The sequence below is a fragment of the Drosophila virilis genome, chromosome 2 (assembly GCF_030788295.1).
Source record: "Drosophila virilis strain 15010-1051.87 chromosome 2, Dvir_AGI_RSII-ME, whole genome shotgun sequence".
In the NCBI taxonomy this organism is placed as follows: Eukaryota; Metazoa; Arthropoda; class Insecta; order Diptera; family Drosophilidae; genus Drosophila; species Drosophila virilis.
The window spans coordinates 16,966,600-16,985,348 of NC_091544.1; the positions used below are offsets into that span (position 1 = coordinate 16,966,600).

An 18,749-nucleotide genomic window follows, 5' to 3' on the forward strand; every position below is an offset into this window, starting at 1 on the left:
AATGAAAATGAGATTTAATTATTTAAGCCAAAGAATGTGTTGACCGCAAGACATTTGAATTTGATATTGAACGATAAGCGATAAAGGTAAATCGCTTAATCGATAAGCAACTCAACCGTTTCACAACAGTTTCAAATCACTTAACCAACTGCTTGGCAGCACTTTATGAAAGTGTTGCCCCAAAACCTAACACAAGTGGACAGCTTCAAAAATATCGGCCATCCACCACAAACAATCGCACATGTTCTGCCATCCCTAGGTCCTTTTCACGCAGCGTGGCGATTGCTAAATTATTTGTACATTTTTGCGTTCTTTATTAAAATAAATAACAATGTCGGCGCTTAATCTAACTGTGCGCGTGCATCCGGTCGTGCTGTTTCAAGTTGTAGACGCATTTGAACGTCGCAATGCCGACTCACATCGAGTTATCGGCACACTGCTGGGCTCCGTTGACAAGGGAGTTGTCGAGGTTACCAACTGTTTCTGTGTGCCGCATAAGGAGCACGATGACCAAGTGGAGGCGGAGCTGAGCTATGCCCTGGACATGTACGATCTGAACCGCAAGGTGAACGCCAACGAGAGCGTCGTCGGCTGGTGGGCAACCGGCAACGAGGTGACGAATCACAGCTCCGTCATACACGAGTACTATGCGCGCGAATGCAACAATCCGGTCCATCTGACTGTGGACACCTCGCTGCAGGGCGGCCGCATGGGTCTGCGCGCCTATGTGTGCATCCAGCTGGGCGTGCCCGGCGGCAAGACCGGCTGCATGTTTACCCCCATACCCGTGGAGCTGACCAGCTACGAACCCGAGACCTTTGGCCTGAAGCTGTTGCAAAAGACGGTGGGCGTATCACCAGCACATCGGCCCAAGACTGTGCCGCCAATGCTGGACTTGGCACAAATCTCTGAAGCGTCGACGAAACTGCAATCGCTGCTCGAACTCATACTGAAATATGTGGACGATGTTATTGCTCACAAAGTGACACCGGATAACGCTGTCGGACGACAGCTGCTCGACCTCATCCACTCTGTGCCACACATGACCCACGAGCAGTTCACCCAAATGTTCAACGCCAATGTTCGGGATCTGCTGATGGTTATCACGCTCTCACAATTGATCAAGACGCAGCTGCAGCTCAACGAGAAGCTAACTTTCCTGCCAACGGCTTAGTCGGGGTGCGGCTCCTTGGGATTTTAAATCAGATTTAAGCGCAAAGTAAATTCTATGTATTCTCCATTTCCCGTTAATGCGTCTAAGTAATAAAGTACTCAGATCACCGAGAATCCTGGTTTTACTATTGATAAAAGGTGACTTGTGAATGTTTGTTAAATTTTCTAAAATTTGTCAATATTAGCGCTTCCTTGTACCAAGAAATTAAGTTATTACAAAATTTAAATATATCGGACTTATGTTTGATTTTCGAGTGACATACCTTTTCGTACTCGTGTAGATCACGACTATTTATTGGCATTCAAATATTGACCTAATAAAATTTAACAAACATTGCAAGGGGTTACATCACAGTCTACGGACTGTAGCGAGTCCGAAACGATGAATATTAACAAGATCTGAGTTATTTTAACCACTAAGCAAACAACGTGTAGACTGGACATTCGGTGTAAAATGCTGGGGCCACGCGTTTCATATGCGGCTGTTCCAAAGTCGCCTTCGTTTTTGTTCGGGTTCGAGACCCGATCGTACGTCAGACAGCAAGAGAGCAAGAAATACATATGACTTGTGTGATAGAACGGCATCGCTGCTCTTTGTATTCGCTCACACTACAGGAAACTGCTTTGGCTTACTTTCAGTGCCCTTTAAAAGAGAAGAAAGCCATCGACTTTTGAAAAAATTTGAATTTGTGGGCATTTTTACTTGTGCGAACACTTACACACAGACTGTAAAACGGTAAATAGACAACTTGAATCAAAAAGTTTGAACTTACACATTTTGCATTCTGGAAATGATATACCGTTTCGATTGGCATTTAAAAAATAAAAAAACAAGCAATGACAAAAATGGAGCTGGTTCTTTAGATTTTATCTAAAATTGTAGATTCTATTTTATAGACTTCGTTGATTACACAAGCAGATTTATGAGCCTTATCCAGGTTATAGATATAATGTGTATGTATGACTTGTTACATTCGTATGCTGCTGAATTGAAAGAGTTATTTTTGGCTATGGTTGCAATATGTATATACTTTATTTAAAACTAAACGAAATTCCAGCTGCCTTTTTACAGAAAAAAAGTTTTTCGCATACCGCATTAATGTTCAAATTGGTATTCAAATGAAATGCGCATAAAACTCAGATTGAATGTGGTTAAAAACATTCAGAAATGTGAACAACATTCCATGCATTTTGACGCTTATGCTTAATTACAATAAATAAGAATAAGAAAATACAAATATATTAAATACAATTATTTGTTTATGTTTCATGTTATACAAATAATAACGACAATTAGAATTTAAATCGCTTCATTTATGCAGATATGTATATTTGTTAGTGTATGCTTGTGTGTATGTATGTATTTTTATGCACTATATCATTTTAGGTACATTGGGTACGTCGTGAAGGTTTTTAGGAGCTGGGTGTGTTGCTGCAAGTTTTCAAAGTTTGTTTACAAATTGATTGGTGAATTCATTAAAAAGATGCAAACTCTTCTACGAATAGGCAATTCAGCAAGGGCTCTAAATAATTTACAATTAAAATGTTTCTTGCTTGTTTCTAAGCGAAACATAAATCCGTATTTGTGTATGTGTATATGCGTATGTAAATGTAGGCAAATGTACAATATTCAAAAAAAGTAGCAGAAATTTAACAATATTCATAGACATTTTTATCATCTTAACACACATTAAATATACGTATTTATATATTTGAATTTGACTTTGACTTGGCAAAAAACATCAGAGCGAGAGAGCTTGGCTTGTATGTGTATATATATATACTACATATCGTAATCGCTGGCATCTATACATATATAATATATATAAAAAGTTAAAATCTGAATCAAAAAACACTATCAATATAATGCAAAATTGCAAAATTGAACGATAATTCGCATTCGTTGATAAACATTTAGCTGACAAACATTTCATATTCATGTATATATATATGTAAATTGACTTTAGGCTTTAGCTTCAACATTTAACATATACTTTATATGTACTGTATGCATGTGTATGTATATATATATGTATGTATGTATATTAGTACAACAACAACAATCGAAAGTTGCAACAAACAAAATACAACAACAACTGTGGCATCCTCCTTCCGTCCCCCAAGCGAGCCTAGACGCAGCTGAATTTGATGCCGTCGTCGCTGGAATAACAGTTCTGGCAGTGGAGCTTGTGGTTCCGGACACGGACATCTGTGCCATTCAGTCCGTCCCCGAGTTGCACGTGGCACACGCAGCACTTGAAGCAGTTGATGTGATAGAACAGCAGCAAGGATTCAATTATCATGGCAGCTCCGCGACCTGCATTAAAAACATAGACACAGCATTAGGGTGACTCAAGAGTTAAACTCAAAAAAATAAGAAAAGAAAATCTATAAGTCACAGGTACCTTACTGGCAGCCTTGCAGTGCAGCTATATTAAGGTTAAATTTTCAATTTTAAATTAGTTTAGTCTTTAAATAAGTCTCTTTTTAGTTGGCGCCTAGTTTAGACCCAGACAATGTATTTGAGCGCTTTGTGCACCTGCCGACAATTGTCGTGGGTGCAGCCCAAATCTGTAGGCACAAAGAGACAAACAGAGAGCAGCAGATAGAGGCAGAGAGAGAAAGAGAGAAAGCAAGAAAAAATAATGTGTGAAACAAGAGCAACAGTAGAGTGAAGAAAGTAAAGTTGGGAATACATTTTACGCTCATTAAATAGCTAGTTTGGAAAATATTACTTATATGAATAGATGACAAGAAGCTTTAATGTAATTATTTAGGAGCTTTGATATTCAAATCCACATGGTTTTTTGCGATTATACAATATTTTTTACAGTTATGGAATTAATTTCCAGTTTCTTCCTTATGATCCCAAAATAAATCCTGAGTCGGTAAAATATATTTCAAATCTTTCGAGTTAAATCGATCTATCCCATTCTTTGGATGTGTTTTTTAGATATTCAAATAAAATTTTAATTGGAATAACATAATAATTGAGTTCAGCTGTTGTAATATTGTAATGGAGATATCACGATTTCCATCGCCTAAACGTAGCATAGATATGCACGGATACAAAGGTTGGTCTCTAGATACGTATGTGTTCTTTTTCTAATGAACGATGCAGCTATATAAAAGATGTATCTATTTATCAGATGATATCGCGTTCTCAAGCCTATCAATGTAGTCAACGTTGTTTGGGATACTAGTAGAAGTTAATATAGAAGAAGAACCACACTCACAACCAACGTAGTAGCAAAGTTTACCTAATTCGTCGCCGCAATGCGAACACTTCTTTTTGCCACTAACGCTGAGCACCTTCTCCTGATTGCTGCTGGCAGTGTTGTTGCTGCTGCTGTTGTTGTTGTTGCTGCTGCTGCTGTTGTTGCTGTTAATGATGTTATTGTTGCTGTTGTTGTTGTTGGTAAGCGACTTCAGGCCAAGCCCATTGCTATTTAACTGACTGTAGGTGCCATTGCCCTCGAAGCTGTGAAGAAAATAAGGTATTCAGATAATAGACTAAAATAATATGATTTTTATACATCGAAAGCAAATATAGTAAATTAAGTTAATTAAATTAATTTTATCTTCAATAAAAGTCATAGAAAAAGAATCTACAGTATCTGGAACTAGTCAGGCACTCTACCCACCGCTTGCGTTCGCCAATGCCTTTGCTCTGGACCCGCTCAGTGAGCGTTTGTATGATGGAATCGGGCAGCGGCTTGCCATTCGATGTAGGCGCGGGCATGGAGCGCCTGTTCAACTGCAGCTGCTGCTGCTGCTGCTGTTGTTCGAGCAGGCGGCGATGCTCGGCCTCCTGGAGCAGCCAGTGATTGGCATGACCGTTGTTGTAGAGCGCCCCATTGTAGTCCGGCATGGACTTGCGTTTCTGCAGCCAGGCGGCATCATTGGCCAGATGGTGCTGTTGCTGTTGCTGCTGCACCTGCACCCAGCCATCGGTGTACTTGGGCTTGGGCGTGGCACTTAGTGCCAGCAGCGTGTTGCGTGACATGTTGCTTAGATTCTGCGCCGACTGGTGATGATAGGCGGCCGCTAGATTTGCCGTGTGACGCGGCGCAGGCGCAGCTGCTGCTGCTGTTGCTGGTGGTGGTGGCAGCGGCGTGCCCGCAATCTTGACCAAAGAGCCGCCGTAACCGCTGCGCTGGCGAGCACTGATCGCATAGTCCGGCTCCAGGCCGTGGCCATTGGTAGTCAGGTGCATGGCGCGCAAGGGCTTTGTGGGCGGCGTCGGAGGCAGCATGAGACGCTTGGAGAACTCATTCAGATCCGACATGGACTTGCGATAGTCCGTGTCCATCTGCTGGTAGTGATAATGTGTAAGAGCTGCCGGCGGCGGCACTGCCCGCTGCTGTTGCTGCTGCTGCAGCTGCTGCTGTGGCACGTTCGCATAAATCTGCTGCGCCGAGTGCTGCGCCGGCGCCGGCGGCAGCTGCGGCTGTGGCGGCTGAAAGGCGCTCAGCATCCCATTGCCAATGCCCAGGCCATGATGCAGATCCTGCAGTGAGCGTCGATTGTTGGACAAGAGCATCTTGGCGCCATGCTGCAGCTCGCGGCGCGCCAGATTCTCGCGCAGCAGCAGATTCTCGCGCTGTCGCTTCAGCTCCTCCTGCTGAAATGATCAACGAATAAAAAAAACATTCAATTCTAATTCCTTGCCAGATAAAAGCTTCCACCTACCGAAAACTGTAGCAGCTCCCGCTCCACGCGCAGCACTTCGCCCTGTTCCCGTATCTTCTCCTCAATGGACAGCATTTTTGCATTGGCCGTGGCGGTTGCCTCGCTTAGCGATTGGGTGGCGGCCGCTGCCGCCGTTGCAGATTCCGTCCATGATTCCGCCGAGTTGCCCTTCACTGTCTGCAGCAGCGGCGTCTGCGCAGCCAGCAGCGTCTCGTTCTGGTAAATGATCTCACCGAGCTGCGACGAGCCCAGCGCCTGCTGCGTCGGCGGCGGCGGCATTGGCGGTGGCGTTGCCTCTGACGGGGTGTCGTTCTCCTCCGAGGAGTTCGTATAGTGCTCGCTGCTCTGGCGCGAATGATTCTCTGAGACACCTGAGTCGCGGCTTTCACCTGTCAAGTGTGGGCAAAGGCAAACGATGAAGTATTTTTTTATAGAACTTCTAATAATGGTAATTATTTTCCCAAAAGTGAACTGTCTAATAAATATTTAATATTTGAGATTCAGCATAAGAACTTTGTTTCAATTTTCGCTTATTCAACTCTTCCTTGTTTTATCTGGAATTTCTACAAGAACTGTCAGGTCTATGCACATCGACTTTTCTAAATACAAGTCTTTGCTACCTGGTCTCGTCTATCTGATAATCATTTACCTCAACCCCCGTTCTCTCTCTGTCCCACCGTACGCACTAAACGGATTATTTATACTTAACCTGACCATTTCCAGAGCTTCCCTTCCCGCTTTAGCCCGTCAGTAATTTGCTCGTTTTTCAGCTCTATTGGGTTTCTGTTGCTCTGTCTAGCCCCACAGGCCGCAGCCCACGCCCCACTCACCTGTATCCGAGCTGTCACAGAGACCCGCCTTGATGTACAGCTGCTTCTCGAGCCGTCGCTCCTCCTGCAGCAGCTGGGCCATGTCCGGCGGCGGGGCTACCGTCAGCTCCAAATAGCTGTCCATATCATCGAGATCGGCATCTGTCTCGATGCCCAGGAAACTGGAGCGCTTGTTGCGCAGCTCCTTCTTGATGCGCTTCGTCGAGTTCATGCGCTTGATGGGCGGCGATAAGGGTTGTTGTGCCATTGATGTGCCCTGACCTGCCTGACCCGGACTCTGACCTAGCTGACGGCGCGTGCTGCTGGAAATGGTCTCGTATGTGTTGTCCGACGACCATGTGCCGGCGTCCAGCTCATCGTCATCGGGATTGGCATCCTCTGTGGGTGGCTCTGTGGGCGGCGGTGGTGGCTTCTCCTTGGGCGGTTCCAGTGCGGACGCCAGGCTCGTGACACTGGAGCCCAGTTCCAGGCCCGTATAGAAGATGTCAATGTTCTCGTAGACGGGTATCGGACGCAGATGCTTGGGTGCATCGTAATAGGGTTCCGTTGCCTTGGGCACCTGGTAATACGGCTCCAAGTCGGCGGCTGTTGTCGCTGTTGTCATTGTAGTTGTTATTGTTGTTGTGTCGATTTGATTGTTGTTGTTGCAGTTCTTATTATTGTTAGTTTGATTATGCTCGTTATTATTATTGTTATTGTTATTGTTGCTTTTATTTGGAATGCTTCTTCTGTGGCTCCGTCGAATCAACATCGTGATTGCTGTCTGTTCATTATCTACTTGTTGCATAGATATAGTCGAGCTGATGTTCTCATAGATGGGCTCCGTTCTATCGATTGCCAGTTGTTCCATAATATCCTGTTTCTCCTGCTCCTCTACCGTTTTCTGCTCATCCGTTTTATTTGGCATTGCGACATTTGTTGTTGACACTTTCTCCCCCGAATTTAGTTCCATAGTTTCTAGTTCCATCTCCTTTGGCTCCTGCAACTCCTCCATCTTTGCTTCGTTTTCAATATTTTGTTGCTTCGTCTCCGCCCCCTCCTCCAGCTCCTGCTCCATCTCGTCCTGCGCGCTGCTGACCTCCCTGTCAATAGCTTCCAGCGCCAAATCAAGAGCTTCGTTGATCTGTGGAGTTAGCGAGCAAAGCAGCAAAGCAGCAAAGCGTGCGAAAGAGAGAGAGAGAGAGAAAAGTGCGCCATCATCGCACATATTTTAATTAAGTTAGTTTGCTAAAAATGCTGCGCTAGCAAAAAAATAATAATAATAATAATAAATAAATAATAATCATAAAAAAACAGCGAACAAAATTGCACAAAATCGATAAGAAAATTATAAATGAAAACAAATTCAGTCAAAGGGTTCCATTATTTACAGCAGTCAAACAGGCCAAGTTAATAAATATTTGCTGCTATTCAAGCGATTCGAGTTGATCGACGCTCTGATGCTCTCTATGCGATTCTCAAGCTGATAGCTAATTCGATGGGGAAACACTTCACGATTTTACGGCTTGATAAGCCATTATCTGAGCTAAATTATACTTGAATTATTTCCTAACTACGACACTAGCTGAACAGTCTGAATAGTTGACTAAGTCTTAATAGTGTAGATAAGCTCAATAGCAGAGATAACCTATTTCTAACCTATGTTCGAAATGATCAAAATTTCACTCTTATCAAAGGATTGAGAAGCACAGGATTTAATGCTTTGATCATAATAATATATAATATAATATAATAAGTTATTAATTTTTTCAAACCAAAGGTAGAAGATTCGCTTAAAACGAATTTACCTTTGTTTCTCTTTTAGTTAAGAAGCAAATGATTTAAGCCTGCTCTAACAATCTGATTTTGTAAAGCAATAATAAAAGATAAGTTGATTTAATATTTAATATTAATATGAAAATATTTCCTATATTTTCTAAGAGCAAGAAATTTAGCTAAGGCTAAAAGTTTCGAGCATTGGCATTAATTTGGTTTACTATATTTTATTTATACAAGAACCAAGCGTTTTTGCTATCTAGCAATATATTTGAAGAATTCCATTGATCCATCATTATATATTATTATTTTTGTTATATATGTTAACATAGACAATGCTCAAGGGATTTCGTTTTATGGAATCTTGTTGAATAATACCATGTTGACACAACAAATCGTTACAATTTTATATTATATATTTTGTCATTTAGTTATTACCATTATGTATCGATCACAAAATAATTTGCTAGACTGGCGCACTTTAATTTATCGACAGATGGAGCTAATGATTGCCCTATAAGTACAATAAGTAGTGCATCCCCGACGCGATATCTGGCTATTTTTAGATATGTCTGTTTGTACGTGTCTGACGCTATAAAGATAAAACTGCGTATGGGGCAGATATTGATATTGTACCCGTGCCCGGTATGTGGGTAAATAGTTGCCCGGAATCGAACCAAAACAGTTGAAAGCCCAAAGGCGACTAAACGCAACTGTTGTAAGGGTCGCATTAACAAAGCTCATTTACAGATAAAGCAAAATTGCAGAAATAAAAAAAGTGCAAAAAACAAATACTGAGAGAATCGAGCAAAATATGGAACGATATGGGGATTACGGTCTTGTAGCGCCCCGATGTATGCACTGTGGAACTGAAACCCCACTAGGGTCGTCTAGGCGGGAGGGCGGAGGTCGTGACACTTGTGACTTTTGGCATTTTAAATAGATATACTTATGTATATATCGCTGGAACATGCATGGAAAACTTAAGAGCTAAACACAAAAACAGAACAGAACAGAGCACAAAAGCAAAGAACCAATAAATGAGACAAAGGTAAATACATATGAGAGAGTAACAAACAGAGGAAGAGAGAGAGCGAGAGATGTGGATGAAAGAGACACAACCGCTTACCTCGAAAATTGTAAACTTGCAACAACTTTTGCTGGCAGTAAGCATGTAAACTATGTAACTGTAGCATATATATATGTATATAAATATATATATATATATAGATATATATAAAATATACATATCATAAGTATATTTGATAATTTGATACATTATACATTTTAGCCAACAATACGAGCGCAAGGCATGTAAGAGAAATGCATACAGATTATGTTTATATTACGATAGTTTGATAGATATATAATGCACAATATATATATAGATATAGAAAACATATACAAAAGCCTTAAATGTTAAACCTTTAACCCTTGGGGACTTACTTACGCTAAATCATCTGGATGGGATAAGACAGAACACATTTAGGACCAGGGCGCATTGGAAATATATGTTAATACCAGAGAAAGTCTTCATTTCTCGTTGCATTTTAACTCTTTTTTTTGTTTATTCAGCTAATTAAATATTTATGCATTAATTGAATTTAAATCAAAGGGAATTTTAAACATTGTTATTCAAAAATTCCTTTCTAGGGAAATTGTGAACAATTTAAGCAGTTTGAAGTCCAGGGCAGCAAATAGACTGCTTGCCACATCAAAACACAACTGCACTGCTTGTCGACGCAGTTTGGTCGTGAGAATATTGCAAGCAGGGTTATTGAATATTTGAATTTTATCCGTTGCGCAGTTTTCGATCATAGCGCAAATTATTCAGTTGCTTCTTGATTATTCATAAAATAGCACAACACTATGATTACCATTATTATTATTATATTTTTTTATTATTATTTTGGTATGTTTTTTGTGATATTTTTTTGTGTATTAGAAGTTTTTTTTTCAGCACGCTAAGTATATAAAATATATAACCATAAACACATGTTTCACATTTTTCTTTACATAAAAATCAAATTTCGTTTTTTATACATAAAAATTGGTTTTAGTAATAAGAACAAAGAAATAATAAAGAAACTGTAGCTTACGTAGCCTGAGCCCCCACAACAGAAATATATAATAAGAAAATAAAAATAAATAAATTCGAGTTTTCATTTCGATTAGATGAGGTTATATTAAATCAGGATATATATCGGACAAGTTGGGAAAAAACTTGAAGTTCCACGAGTATTTTTTTGCCTTGCCATGTTTTTAAATATAATTTCAACAGAAAAATGTCATAAGTAAGATTTAAATCATCTATGCAGAGTATATATTAGATGAGAGCTATCGGACAAGTTCATTGGGTTGAGAATTGCTTAAAGCCATTTGATCTGACCTATAGATATTACCCAACGGTTTCCTTAATAAAACCTATTGAATTGTCGTGATATTTCAGTGACCAGCACCAACCGCCGCTGACGCTGCCTCCAGTTTGTTAAGCTCATCATCGAGCAGGTCGCTTATCTCCTGGCTCAATGCCTGTTCTGTGTTGTGCTCCTCAAGAATCTGATCTGTGGTAATGGTTTTTCGTATTTCAATGTTCACCGGCGCTGGTGTTTTGGGCAACGGAGGAGGTAAGGGTGGGACCTCATCGTTGGCCAAGTAGAATTTCGAATTGTCCACTTTTATGAAGTCATCTGCACTGACCACATCGACGCCGCTACGTGTGCTTGTGAGCACCACTTTAGGCTCGAGGGTTTCATTGAGTGTGGGATGTGGTTGGGGCGCCGCCGACTCCTCGTGATGTCCAAAATTGCGACGCAGAAAATCAAATATATTAGTCTTATTTTTTTTGTCCTTGCCCTTCTCCTTCTCGTGGGCATCCTTTGCTGCCTTGGGTGAGGTGGGCGGCGTCATTTGCTTGACATTCATCTCCGTCTCCACCAACAGAGTGCGTGCTATGAGCGGCTGCTCGGTGGTTGCCGGCGCCGGCGCCGCAGTGGGCAGGTATCCTGCGCGTCCTATAGAGTCCGTGTTAGAGGCCGATATGCAACAGGGTTTGGGTATGGGTATTTTGGATTTGCGGCTCACGGATGGTGTGCCCGGCGTGGAGCTTGTACCACTCGCCGAACTCACCTCGGGCAGCGATGATTTCATCATCTGGCTGCTGGCCAAACGCTCCTCGGCAATGATCTGCTCGCAGGTGTCCATCAGCGCCTTGGAGTGTGCAGCACGCGCAGTGCTAATGGGTGAATTCGGTTTGCTGCCGTTGCTGTTTCTCAGCTCCTTCATACCCTGCCAGCCGTCGCAGCGCTTCACATCCGCATCGCTTATGTCCTGATAGCCTGTAGCCGGCACTGGCTTTTGCCGCACGTCGATGCTCTCACAGCTGGGCTCTTGGGCGGGCGCCAGGCAATCGAGTAAGCCAACGCAGAGCTCCACGTCCTCCTCTTTGGGTGCGCCTGCTAGATCCGGCGCCTCTTCCTTGATGATACCATCGCAGCTTTCCAGCTGCTGCTCACTTATTGTCTGACACCCGGTGCTGGGCAGCTTAGGCATCTTGGCCACATCTATTTTATCACAGAGCACCTCCTCAACGGCCTGCTGCTCCAGACGTTGCCGATCCTCAGGTGCCAGCTCAAACTGCTGCTTGCTGGCCTCACGATCCAGAAACTGCTTGCACAATGCCAGTTCCAAGGCAGGTGTGCCCGTCGAGCTCGGCGATGTGGGCGCCGAGCCGGCCAGCTTGAAGAGGCTGGACTCGTTGGGTGTGCAGACCCGCAGTGCGGGCATTTCGGAGGGCGATGTCACGTGCACCTGCAGCGAATCATTGGGCGCCAGCGGATCCAGGCTGAGCGGTTTTGTTGGTGGCTTCACACCCACCTTGGCTGCTGGTGGCGTGTGAACCACAGCTTGCGTCTGGCCCACGATGGGCGCATAATCCCCTGAGCTGCGATCAATGAGCGCATGATCCACAACATCAATTGTGGGCGTAGGTCTGCGACTGTGCTTGGGCGAAGCTGGTGGCGTTATCTGTGGTATGCGACTGCGTGGCAGCGCTTTGGGCAAAGGTGTCGCATCGAGACTCACACTTGTGCCTGGTGTAGGAGTTGGAGATGTGCAGTTGGGCGTTGCCGCTGGTGACTTGCTAACGACGCCCGATTTACGACCGCCAATTGGGCTACCGAGGGATAACGGCTTCGCTGCGGCTTGTCCAAAGCAACTGGACAAGGCCTTGACCGTATTGGGCTTCGGCAGCTCCTCGGCCGAGACAATGGTAACGGGTGGCGCACACATAACCACCTCCGGCACATGCACATGTACATGCCCAGCGGTGGGGCTCAGGGGCTCTGCTGCCGGCTCTGCTTTAAAGGCGCGTCTGGGCGGTGGCGTTGGCGGTTTCTCCAGTTGCCGTGAATTAAAAATCTCGACTCGTCCATTGATGCTGAACTGTTGCGGCGTGGATGCGGGCTTTATACGCACCGCCTTGGGTGACATGGGCGGTTTACCCAATGGACGCGGTATTTGTGTGGGTTGTTGTTGTTGTTGTTGTTGTTGTTGTTGCTGCTGCTGTTGCTGTTGTTGGACTGTGGCTAAGGGAATTGGATTTGGATCTGGTGTTGGTGCAGCATTTGGCAAGTGTCGTGCACTTGATTCGGTTTGCTGAAGAGGAATCTGTGCGGGTGCGGGAGCTGGTGCTGGTGTTGTTTTTAGGTTCGGTGTCTTGGTAAAGTCAAAGGTCTGGCTAAACTGACCAGGCGGCGACTGAGCTGACAGTGGCTCTTGCTCAGCGGCCTCGTTCAGTTCATCGTCATTCTGAAAGGTATCCTTGAACATTTTCAACAAATTGCGCGCATGAACCATTTCATTGGAGGGCTTTCTACGCAAGTTACAATTATTTGAGCTGGGAGCATAGGAATTAGAAACTGGATTGGGATTGGGATATTGGGTATTCTGATTTTTGGGTTGTACCGACACCGCATTGGAAGCTGAAGCTACTTCAACAACAACATTATCTTTAACATTATCATAATCATCACTCAGACTACGTGGACTTAACATAGCGGATTCGATAAAATTGTTAGTAGAACTTACACTAAATTCCATGTCCCGTGCCGCTGCCGGCGCTGGCTGAGTGGTTGCTGTTGTTGCAGATGTTGCTGTTGGTGCTGGTGTTGGTGCTTTAGCTGCTCCTGCTGCTGCTGCTTTTGTTGCATGTGCCTGGGCAGTTGGCAGAGCGGATGGATGCAGATCGGTTAGCTCATCAAATTCGGCTTCAATTTGATTGACCGCATTGGCGGCCTCCTCCAGCTGACGTTCCTCAAGCGCTAGCGCGGCGATGGCCTCATTTAATTGTTGCTGCTGCTGCTGCTCCTTGAGCAGCTCCTCATTGTTGTCTGCCTGTATGCCGCTGTCATCGTGCGCTGCCAACGGGGCCTCTTCCACAATCAGAGCTGGCGGTGCTGTCACCTTTTGCTGCTGCTGATGTTCCTTCTGCTGCTGCTGTTGCTGCTGACGCATGCGCTGCTCTTCGCCGCGCATAATTTCCAGCTGCCTGGCATCGATGAGAGCTACCAGCGGTGGCTTCTTCTGCTGCAGCTCCTCCTCTTTGGTAACGGCATGCTGCAGGCTATTCAGGCGCTGCTTCAGCGGCGGCACTGGCACATCCACGCTCTTGCTGGAGTTGAATGCATTGCGCTGCTGCTCCAGGCTCTGCATACGATCCCGTATGCTGCATATGTCGCCCGACAGGCGCTTTACCTCCTGCTTAGCTGCGGGCGCCGTTGTTGATGCAGCGGATCCATTGCCATTGGTGAGACGCTCGCGCAGCACCAGTTTGGGTGCTGCACCATTGGACAGCATTGGCTTTGGTTCAGTGTCGCGCTGCTCGAAGATCTCTTTGCGCTTCGATATGTCCACCTTGGGCACATCCACCTTTTGCTTCTCGACACCCTCCTGTGTGTCGCTGGGAGAGGTGACCTCGAAGCCGCTCAAACGATCCTCAATCTTGCTGCCGCGACGCGTCGGATACGCAATGGTTTCGCCATTCCCAGCTGCATTGTTATTGCAGATTTTGCCATTGCTGCTTGCACGCTGCACCCGCTGCTTGTAGTCCTGTATGGCGCCCTCGTAGGTGTACTCGCAGGGATCCGGTGAGCTGGCGGGCGCTGTGCTCGACGAGGTGTCATAACCAGGCGATGAGATGTACTCCCGTGTGGCTACTGCTGCCGCTGCTGCTGCTGCTGTTTCGCCGACTGCCTGCAATTTGCTGGCATTCGAGGTGCTCGCCGCCTGCCTGGAGGCGTTGCCATTGCCAATCCTGTTTCTGTTAATGTGATTCTGCTGCTGTTCAATGCTGCCAGCACCTGCGGCGCTAATGGCTTTGTCCAAATCAGCATTGTCACTCTGTAAGAAATACAGTTAAAAGTGGATTAAATAATTAAATAAAATGTTTGAATCGATTTTCTTTATATAACTCAGCTACTTAACCCCTCTTTCCATTAAATTTTTTGTCACTTTTTTATATATTTATTTATTTTTCCTTTCCTGCATTTGATTTATAACAAGCATGAAAGGATATTCTGGAATGCCGATAATCACCTTATAGACATATGGTATAGAGGTATTTTAACCCAAGAAACTTATATTTGTTCGCCTGGTCAAGATATATATATTTTATGGGGTCGGAGATGTTTCCTTCTATGAGTATTATACCGTCTACAAAGTACAAAGCCTCACATTACCATTAAATTCATATAGATAATATTTTATTCTTTTGTATTTTGTATACCAATCAATTAATTAGGATTTCATTTTCACTTTCATTTATAACTTTCATATCCATTTAAACTTCATCGCGTCTTTAATATATTTTTATACTTGTATTCTATATATATTGTATTTATTACTTTCTATTATCTTTAGAAAAATTTTCTTTCATTCTTCAATTATTCAATTATTATTCTTTAACTTATTTTTATCAGATTCTTATTATTTTCTTTTTTTTTTCATTGTTTATTTTATTTTTAGACTCGATCATGTCAGACACTTTCTCTTTTTATTTCTGAACTCCTGCCCCGTTTCTTGTGATATTGCCTGCTTAACCTCAACATACCCCATCACCCAGATGCTATGAACCGACATAAATACTGAAATCCCATATAAATTATATGATTGTAATTTTTTATATGCGATGGCGACAAGCGCGTCTAATTGCTCAATCTGATGGCAATGTGAAATGTTGTTTTATTTATTTCTTTTATTTATTTTTTCTTGTGTTGTTTGTTGTTTATTATTTTTTATTGTGCGATTGTGATTGTGAACGCATTTGATTAATAAACAATTTGTGTTTATTAGCTCGCGTCGCTGGCAACACTTTCCAACATCAGTGGCTCAAACTGAGCCTCAATTGAAAGTCGCAGCGGCAAATTGTTTATAAACTCGGTTTAATTGCTCATTTGTTGCAATTGTTTATAAACGTTTTGACAACAACAAAGCAAAATATGAAACAAAGCCGCCGAAAGAAAATTATAAATACGTTCAATACACACATAATGAAAACCTCATAATGAGGTCATTTTTGTTTATGTTTTCATTATGAGTTTGCAAGTTACAGATTTTTTTTATCTTGATAAAAACATATATCTTTCCATTTTGCATAAATTTTAGTTGAGATTTTAATTTTAATAACTGCGATAATTTTACACTGAAATATAATTTACTTTATGAATTTACATATATTTTTTTTTAATTTGCTATTTGTAATTGCGACACTTCTACTTTACAATAAGACCTTGACCTGCAATTTTATAATGTTTGTTTTGGCGAAAAGTTATCATAAAATAAAAAAGCTTTTTCTCTATATATCAATGAGGTCTCAAATAGTTTTATACCCACGACTAAATTATTTGCTTATCCATATAATGATAATAAATCAACAAATATTTTTAATAAATATGAGCGGGTTGTGATTAAATATTTGGGGGCTTTTGGGGTTTAACTGCCATGAAAGTAGTTAGTAGTACTCACCATAACGCTGTTGTTATCATAATCCTCCGATAAGCTGCTTTTGCCGCTGGCACTGCTGGTGCCGATGCCAAGGTCGCTCAAATCATTTGCCTCATCCTCGTTGTAAACGGCCAGGGACGCCAACTTGACGCGTCCGCGTGAACCTCCGCGCTCGGCTCTGAAGGGAATTATTGTTAGTTGAATGACATAGTTATGGGTTGTTACGGGCGCGGTTATTTGCTGCTGTACGACTTACCGCTCCTCCATCATTTCGGTAAATGTTTTCGATTTTCTTCGCGTGCGATCATGCTCCTCCAGTTCGAGCTTTTTCGTTTCCACCACACGATCGATGATATGTTCGACACGTTTTCGCCGTGATGATTTCCAATTGTCAAGGTTCTTTTTATTTGATTTGTAAAAAAAAGTAGCGAAAGTTAGCATACAATAAAAAAGGCACATTGTACTATACTATGTATGGTACTTATAAGGTAAGATATACACGCACTCGACACTCTCTACGCTCTGGCAATTAAAAAGTTTTGCTTGGCTTACTTGGCCCGACCCAGAGAGACGTGACAAAGGTGAAAAGTGTTGCGGCGTGAAAATGATTTTTTTTTTTAGTTATTTTACTTTTCTTATTATTGTCTGAGACAACGAAGATGAACTTTCAGTAATGCGGCCCAAAAAAAAAAAAAAAAAAATTTTATTAACTTTTAATGCACTCATTGCATATTCTAGCAGTAATTTTAATAAGAGAAAAAATAACTTTACAGAATGGCAATATATCTTGGCATAGCGAAATTCTCAACAATAAACTGATTAATAAAACTGACTTTTGGCTGGTTTTGCCATCCTCTGGCATTTTATTGATTACATTTTATCTTCTTTAATAAGGTCAGCACTTCCTATATACTATATTTTCGTTGAATATTTTAATTTATTATACAGACAATAGTCAGCGACTATCTAGCCAGCTATTTGAAAAGTTAATCAATTTAAAGCTCTACTTTAAAGTAGATATTTAGATCTCGTAAATATCTCATCTTTTGCTACAATTTCAGCAGTCAAAGTCTTTACAGAACTCATAAGTTTGCTCATTAAATTGCGAGTCAAAAACATGTTTTTTTTTTTAATTTTTGCTTCATAGAAACTTTTCAGAGATTGTAAAGTTTCCTGCAGAAATCACGCTGAAAACAATCTGCGCGTTTTGTCGCTCACCAAATGGCCATTAAAACGGCATTTTTCAACTTCCTTTCCCATCATTTGGCGTCAGTCCCAGGCCCAGGCCCCAGTTCGAGCCGTACGCTATGCGAATTTTAATAGATTTTCGCATATATAAAACAAAAGTTATGTCTGGGAACAAGAAAATTAGTTGGCGCAAGTGACAAATCGATAGAGACGTTGGCCAAATTGTAAATGACAAAGATATTTCATGTTGGCAATCGTTTCAAATGCAATGCTGCACACTGCGGCTGATTAGGTAATGAGGTACAGTTACGTCAAAGGGCGCGTTATTTCGTTTGAGGTTATGGCACACAAATTTGCATGTAACGCAAATTGTGTAAAAAAATTGTAAAAAATACCTATAAGCGCACCAGAAAGTAAACAAGATAGAAAACAAGTAACAGCTGATTATGCAATATCATTTGTCCGCTCCAGCGACGTGCATTGGAAACTGGAGCAGGCCCGCTCCAGTCACAAAGACATATTACCAGAGCCAGAGCCAGAGCCACAGCCAGAGCCAATGCTAGTTAGTACCACAGATGTATGGCCACAGATATAACGAGCCAAGTGCCCTGCCCAAGTGCTGTGCGTCGTTTATCTTTAGACACATGCGACAAGAAACATAACAACGTAAAAAAGTAGTCAACTAGCGATTTAGAAATTTGTCACGATTGTGTTTAAAAACTTCAAGCATATTGAATTTCTCTTGCGTTAGATAGATAACTTTTTCCAGATCGTGTAAGATTCATGTTTACTCAACTTGCGTATTCCCTAATAAAGCCTAACGAAGAATAGTTTTTTTTTTATGAACTTGTATGCTAAATTTACTAGAGGTTATGTAGCAAAAATTTGTGGGTAGAACTTTTAAATCTATATTTATCTATATTTACAGATATTTAAAATATATACAAAGCATAAGATTCGGTATAGAAAAGAAAATTATACATAAATATTGAACTCTTTGGGTTTTGTGCCAGAAAAATTATAGACTACATAGCTCGGCTTAAAAAAGTTGGGATACTCGTGTGTGTCTAGACAAACAATTTGCATCCAAAAGCATCTAAGATACAATTA

The 18,749-nt window shown here is 42.3% G+C and overlaps 2 protein-coding genes across 11 annotated transcripts in view; one reads left to right on the forward strand and one right to left on the reverse strand.

Moving 5' to 3' along the window:
* Window positions 1-242: 242 nt before the first annotated feature.
* On the forward strand, window positions 243-1,287 carry eIF3f1 (eukaryotic translation initiation factor 3 subunit f1). The gene has a single exon (XM_002053511.4). The coding sequence runs from the start codon at window positions 332-334 to the stop codon at window positions 1,172-1,174; it is 843 nt and encodes a 280-aa protein (XP_002053547.1). The 5' UTR covers window positions 243-331; the 3' UTR covers window positions 1,175-1,287.
* The window catches only part of smash (smallish), a 75,052-nt gene continuing 56,566 nt past the window's right edge, over window positions 264-18,749 (reverse strand). For 3 of the 10 annotated variants that reach the window (XM_032437111.2, XM_070207532.1, XM_070207529.1), the window contains 9 exons: window positions 16,708-16,850; window positions 16,473-16,629; window positions 13,539-14,849; window positions 6,696-7,818; window positions 5,866-6,254; window positions 4,818-5,797; window positions 4,434-4,654; window positions 1,893-3,490; window positions 264-1,816 (listed from right to left, as the gene is read on the reverse strand). In XM_032437111.2, coding sequence (XP_032293002.1) covers window positions 3,303-3,490; window positions 4,434-4,654; window positions 4,818-5,797; window positions 5,866-6,254; window positions 6,696-7,818; window positions 13,539-14,849; window positions 16,473-16,629; window positions 16,708-16,850 — 4,512 coding nt within the window. In that variant the 3' untranslated portion in view covers window positions 264-1,816; window positions 1,893-3,302. Of the gene's footprint in view, window positions 1,842-1,892; window positions 3,491-3,578; window positions 3,745-4,409; window positions 4,655-4,817; window positions 5,798-5,865; window positions 6,255-6,695; window positions 7,819-8,888; window positions 9,147-9,579; window positions 9,638-13,538; window positions 14,850-16,472; window positions 16,630-16,707; window positions 16,851-18,749 lie in introns of those variants that run through there. The other 7 variants (XM_070207531.1, XM_070207530.1, XM_070207534.1 and 4 more) reach the window with 7 other exon arrangements.

Coding starts and splice junctions, on each gene's coding strand:
- eIF3f1 (XM_002053511.4), top strand. CDS start 332: ATGTCGGCGCTTAATCTAACTGTGCGCGTGCATCCGGTCGTGCTGTTT.